We start from the raw sequence: 6,648 nt of genomic DNA, 5'->3' as shown, positions 1-6,648 counted from the left end.
CATCAGCTCCCGCGTCTCACACACACGAGCGCGACTTTAGCTGATTTTTTCCATAGAATACTCATACTGACAAACCTATCGACTTTTTTGGATAAGCCTTAGCTATGGTTCAGTTGGAAGATTTCACCAGTGCTGTCCCGCAAATGCGAGGTCTGACTTTCCCGGAGAAGTGTCACCTCTCTCGTCGTCTGTTCTGTGCAGTGAGCGGCAGAGAAGCAGCGCATTCAGTTGGCCGCACCGCAGCCGACTCATCAATAAATGAGTACAAAACAGCGTTTCCTAGCACCTTTCGCTTACTGACTGTTTGGAATTATAAATATGAGCGTAGTTCGTCTGTTAATATCACATGCACTTTTTTGTTTGTTGTTTTTTTTTTGTTTGTTACTCAGACGCAGGCAGTGCGCTGCATGAGACAAAAAAGTAATATAGCCAAAACAACCGCATAGCCGCTCTTTAGTGTAGATGCATGTTGATTTTATCAGACGATGCCGCGATTATAAATGAGAGTGACTCCTGGTTAACATGTATTAAAAGGGGTCGTGTTTAGTCACTATTTAGTGTATATTCACTCATCATGACATGAAGAAAATATGGTTAACACCCGGTCATGCATGAAAAAAAAATACCGTCATGTACTGTGAAACCGGTATAATTTTGAAAAATACCGTGATATAAATTTTTGGTCATACCGCCCAGCACTACCTACACCCACACACCTGAAGGAAGCAATGTCTCATTCACAATACAAACAGATCTTACCTTCTCCCATTTTTTGTCAATGCTCTGAGGGGTGATGGTGGTGTAAGGATTGTTTCCAGCCAGTTTGATGCCATTGTACTGTGCGATTTTCTGAACTTCAGCCTGGATGGCCTGAATAGATTCCCGCTCTTTATTTGCCTCTGGAAGAGTTGATTTGAACTGGTCATGAGCCGTTATCAGTCCCTACATAAAGAGAAAGAAGTGAAAAACGGTAGAAAAAGGATTCTTGCATCGAGCATTTTTTTTGTTCAGTTCACCTTGTTCTGAAATGGACTATCCAGAGATACCAGCAACAAAACAAGAAGCTCCATTTCAGAGGCGAAGCAAAATGGAAAAATTACGAATACGAAACATTTTGCAGTACCTGAATCTCCTCGATGTTGTGTACAATGAACATGTCCTGAAGGTCCTCCATGGCTCCCTCCATCCAGTTGTTGAACGGTGCTGCTCTCTTGGCGTACTCCAGGTACAGCTCATCAATAGACTCCAGCTGTTTCTCTGTTCTCTGTAGACCAGATAAACACACAGTCAACATGACAAAATGTATAAATATGCCAGAAAGTGTCTCTCCGAGAAAGCATGCGTACCTCGAGAGACTCTCTGCGGCTCTGTGTGAGGGAACCCAGAGCATCCCATTGCTCACAGATCTTCTGACAGCGTGCATTAACGCTCGGGGAGTCATAGTAGTCCAGCTCACTATAATACAGACAGAGAAGAGTTTGAACATTGTCTCAACTTCACTTACAGCCAGAATTTTTTATTTAATGAATTAGCTCTATCTGTTGTTGTTTGTTGCTTCTATTTTTTGTTGTTTTCTCACTTGAGCTCCTGTGCAATGGCGGCAATCTGCTCCACTCTGTCCTGGTGGGCAGCAAGGTCACTTTCGAACGCCTCATGCTTCTTCAGGAGAGCTTTGATCTCAGACAGAGTTGCGGTCTCATAATCCTTCTGTGTTAGCATGGCCTCCTTACCTACACAAACAAACAAACAGATCAATTTAGATCTAATGACTGTTTCTTAAGACTTCTGCATAGCTGACAAGGCTCTGCATTCATGAGATTCAAAACACTGATGGAAGAGTCATAAAGGAGCAGCCTGTTAATGTATACTGAGAGCGATTGGTGAATTACTGTAGGTGAATGTGAATAATTGTCAAAAGCATCAGTAAGTTCAGGTGTAGTTTCTGTATCCATACCATCTGTCCAACTTTCATGGATGGCTGCTTTCTGACGGAACTTTTCTGCAAGATGGTCAAGTCTCTCTAAACGACGGATCTCATTCAGTAGCCACTCTTCATAGCCTTTCTCTGCCCCTTCCAGTTTATGCCATGCACCATTAATGTCCTAGAAAGAAATAAAGAACTTTTCAGCCAAATATCTTTCAGAATTGAGCCAGTGGTTCAACAACAGAGGTTGAGAATGAACAAGTTTCGTCATAGCGATAAAGCAAAAAGACTTTTAAGTCTTATAAATTGAATTGTACATACCGACACCATGCGTCCCTCAGATGGCATAAAGGCTGGTCGGTTGCTCAGACGGAGTTTGGTCTGCAGTGTGTTGAAGTTGATCTCTAGCTGACACTTCTCTTGAACTTTGGGTGGTTTGTGAACGCGACGGTAATCACGGAAATCTTCCAATTTCTGCTGCATTTCTGTCATGGTTTTCTCTGGAGCACGGTTTTCCAACCATGGGATTGTCCTACGAATCCACTCCAACAGCTATAAGAGAAAAAGCATGCAATAAAGAAATGAATGGAGGATCAACAGAAAACACATTCTCCTCTCAAACATACGGAGACATAAAAAAGTAAAACACTCTGGGTAGTTTGTCTAGAAATAGGTCTGCATTAAATATTACTACATCTACTACCACATCTACTTGAATATCACACAAACAACAAACAAAATGACTCAAACTTACATCACTGGCCAGTTTTTCATAGTCCTCCATCAGGTGCTCATTCTCCTGATTAACTGCCAACACCTTGCAGATACGATTGGCTGCTGTCTCAGCCTATCACAGAAGAGGACAGTTACAATCGTATTACATCACGCATCTTTCTAATTATGAAATTTTATCCAATCATTCTAAAAACATTGAACAGCACAATGTTTACAACACCAATATATAGGGTATACCATATGTTTAAAGTACAATGATATAGTATACACAATACACTTCAATTAAGAAGTATGACATATCTGTGGTTAGAACTGTAAATGTCAAGATGCTGCTTTAGTTTACACGGGAAAGAAATTTTGAACTATCCAGTATTTAATGGTTTTTGGTTTGGTGGGTATAGCAAAAAGAAAAAGAAAACACGCAAACGATGTACTGAGCACACAATGAAACAAAACTCCAAGTGTGTAAGTTAATAATGTGCTATACACACAATTACATGCGTAAAAACTAGCCAAATGAAATAAAGATCAAGTTAAACATCAACATTACATACTTCACTTGTAAGCTCTTTTATACTAATTGAAATTTCATGCAAACACCAATTGGTTAGTTTCGAAAACTTGTAGTCTAGCTGAAAAATCCACATGCCATTTGTAAAACCAAATCTGCATTCTCAATTTTTATACCACCACTGGAGGATCTCTTCAGGGTTCTCTACAGCATTAACTAACACTGAAACACAGAAAGTGTTCAAAACGCTTGTGTAAAATGCTAAAGCACATTTAAACAATTACAATTATAAGCCTGTGGCTTCACTTCAAATGCAAAACACATCTAGCATATGCAGCACCAAAACCTCACAGAAAAGTACTGTCCAATGTAAAGGTGGGCTTAACATAAATAACAAACATAATACATGTGCTCGTGTAGACAGATAACACAGAACATCTAAGAATTAAAACGGCAACCCTAGAGTTTTAAATGTGAGCTATACTGTGAATTGCATTATGATTTTCATATTTACACTCAACACTGTCCTCAACTGTTACAAACTTAATCACTGAGTGCAAATATGAAACATCAAAATGAAATTCACCTTTTCAGCATTTAAAGAAGGTTGTGACAGACCAGTACACCCATTGAGGATATTAAATGACTGCAGAACCATTAGAAAATAAGAGCATATATAGAAAGGGGTGAGGGCAATGGTTTGGGTGTAGTGAAGCCCAAAGCTGTTATGACTCAAAACTAGTCAGTGGCCTTATCTCTCAAGTCACTTTCACACCTGGTTCAGTTGGATTGGTTTTTGGTGCAGGTTACAAATTGGATTACCAATTTAAGCAGCAATTGGCTAAAAATTTTACATTCCCATAATTACAACTGGATTCTTTCCTCATTTAAGACTCTGTATTTGACTCAAAGTATAATAGCATTGGAATAAAACAATGGATCATGAAAACAAGGCATCCATCTGGCCGTTTGTTTGAAATACCCAATCCAGAACAAGTCAGTGCTATATGGCGAGCCAACAGAGTGGGAAAACCCAGACCGAAAAAAAATGATCTTCATCTGACGTGGTTATGTTTGTGTACATTAATGTGAGGAGAGCAACTACAAGAATTTTGAAATAGCTAACCTAATATGACAATATCAATTAGCCATGCTAGAACTGTTGTCTATTAATATTGTTGTATTAACATAAATGTGCAAAGATTCTGAGTATAAGCTATACAGTGCCATAGGCAACATTTAATGTTAGTCCTTTGCTCTTGCAGCACATCTGATTGGAACAAAGTACAACAAACCAAGACGAGAGACCAGGTATGAAGGCACATTTAAGAGTTTCAAGGCCAACAGTCAGGGGTCAAAGGTTTCTCACCTTCTGAGCACCTGAGAAGGCGTGATAGAAACAGGAGACGTAGGTCATAATAGCCTTCTCATCCGGTCGTAGAGTACCCACGATATCTATAGCAAAGCCAGCCGAAAAAGAGAGAGAGAGAGAAAGACAGCAGTGAAGCAAAGCAACCCAAAGCCTGTGTGTGCCCACTGAGAGAGGAGGGGATAGTTATGCATTTTATGGGCTCCCCATCAAAGGGAAATGGAGTTTGGAGTCCTGTGTTATAACCCTGGCAACCCGCAAAGTGAGAGAAAGAGCCAATCTGCTGTTGAGAAAAGAGTCGTAGGCCAGGGGAGGACGGGTTAAGACACCAGCGCCCCTCTTTGGTTATTCCAGTACTGGTGGAAAAAGCCATGCTGAAGAGGAGATGATGAGGGGTCAAGGGTTAGGAGTCATGGGGTACCTTCTGGGCTCCAGAAAAGGCATGGTAGAAACTGGACACATAGGTCATTATGGCTTTCTCATCTGGACGTGCTGTGTTCACAATGTCTGCAGGGAAACAAGAGTTATACATACATGCACATACAAGGACGCAGATGGGACTCAAACACACACACTTGTAACAGGCATGTGCCAGTTACGCACTCATTAACATACACACAACGACAATGGGCAAACCTCGATTGACTGGTGATGGCCAAGAACATACTTTTCAGTATGTAGTAAGGAGGTATGCCAGTATTTAGACATACTACTATGTCACTGACTTGCATCTTGATGCCACAGATCCATTCGCTCCATGCTGTTTGAATTTGTATGTGATCATTAGCATCTACATACATTCATTACGTAATAAAACTGGCCCAGTGTCTGATTATGGTTTTCTCTACTATATAGCATATGCCAAAAACACTATGCCAAATGAAGAGTACTCATTCTGTACTCAAAACCAAGTACAGATCAGATCTAGAAAATCCATTGGAAACAATACACCATCCATATTTAGCATAATATTTTTTACATAGTATGATTTGGGACACACTAATTCTAATGTTACATACTATTCAGGACGGACAGTATGCAAATTGGGATTCAATTCCGCTCACATCAAAAACTGTACACAATCCAGGCACTTTTAGAATACAAGTTTTAATTTACTATGATTCAATTCTCCTCTCATAGAATAGTAAATCAATAGTATGCTAAAAGCGTTACATATTATTACATTCTGTTATGTACTACTAATGTTACATACTATTTAGTATGGATAGTATGCAAATTGGGATTCACTCCTCTCATTAAAAAGAATAAATCAATACTAGATGCTAAAAGTGCATGGATGGAATACTAAGATTTGGAATGCACTAATTGTAATGTCACATACTATTTAGGATGTATGGCATGTGACTTGGGATTCGGTTCTCTTCTCATCACAAATAGTATACCATCCAGGCACTTTTAGCATACTATTTTTAATGTACTATGATTTGGGATGCACCAGTGACATCACAAACTATAGAGGTTGCCCATTATGCAAATTAGGGTTACAAAACAGTACACACACACAGCACTCCGGTGCAGCAGGTTGAACAGAGATCCTGGAGAAGTTATGCTTGAGGGAGAAATAACATAATGCTCAGGGATGTTACCATGGTGACACAATTAATTCTCATATATATATATATACATACACACACTGTATATACACACACACACACACTCTAAAAAAAACTAAAACAAAAGCTAAAATAAAAATAAAGCCTAATATTGAAGCAAAAAAAAGCATTAAAAAATATCTAAATGTTAAAAATTTATAAAATCATCAATTATATTCAAAATGAAAATATTAAAATAAAAGGAAATGTAAAATATTAATAAATACTATAATAGTATATAAACACTAATAAAATAAGTGCTCTACATTTACTTCCTTTATGACTCTATATTGTGAAAAAATATTAAAAGTAAAAGAAAAAAACAAGTGATTTACTCATTAGTTAGCCTCTCTGACTAGTCTCCAATACCTATGTGATCCTCAGCAGCTCAACATGAAGCAGCATGAACAGACAGAGACAGGCATCAGATCACACTGGGAAAGGGGTTTCTAGGCCTGCAGCCTGAAACACAAAGACGCCATTGAGTTTAGTGGAT

General features: G+C 38.9%; 1 protein-coding gene across 2 annotated transcripts in view; it reads right to left on the bottom strand.

Moving 5' to 3' along the window:
• LOC107558830 (alpha-actinin-4-like) overlaps positions 1-6,144 on the bottom strand; it is a 13,157-nt gene extending 7,013 nt beyond the window's left edge. Inside the window, exons 1-8 of one of the 2 annotated variants that reach the window (XM_016242517.1) lie at positions 4,961-6,144; positions 2,679-2,771; positions 2,246-2,476; positions 1,955-2,102; positions 1,580-1,730; positions 1,347-1,455; positions 1,124-1,264; positions 760-942 (exon numbers count right to left, since the gene is read on the bottom strand). In XM_016242517.1, the coding sequence (XP_016098003.1) occupies positions 760-942; positions 1,124-1,264; positions 1,347-1,455; positions 1,580-1,730; positions 1,955-2,102; positions 2,246-2,476; positions 2,679-2,771; positions 4,961-5,071 (1,167 nt within the window). In that variant the 5' untranslated portion in view covers positions 5,072-6,144. The remainder of the gene's footprint in view (positions 1-759; positions 943-1,123; positions 1,265-1,346; positions 1,456-1,579; positions 1,731-1,954; positions 2,103-2,245; positions 2,477-2,678; positions 2,772-4,960) is intronic. The other variant, XM_016242516.1, reaches the window with a different exon arrangement.
• Between the last annotated feature and the right edge of the window lie 504 nt (positions 6,145-6,648).

Source organism: Sinocyclocheilus grahami, unplaced genomic scaffold (assembly GCF_001515645.1).
Source record: "Sinocyclocheilus grahami isolate Dianchi unplaced genomic scaffold, SAMN03320097.WGS_v1.1 scaffold661.1, whole genome shotgun sequence".
Classification (NCBI taxonomy): Eukaryota; Metazoa; Chordata; class Actinopteri; order Cypriniformes; family Cyprinidae; genus Sinocyclocheilus; species Sinocyclocheilus grahami.
This window is presented reverse-complemented; position numbering and strand designations above follow the sequence as displayed.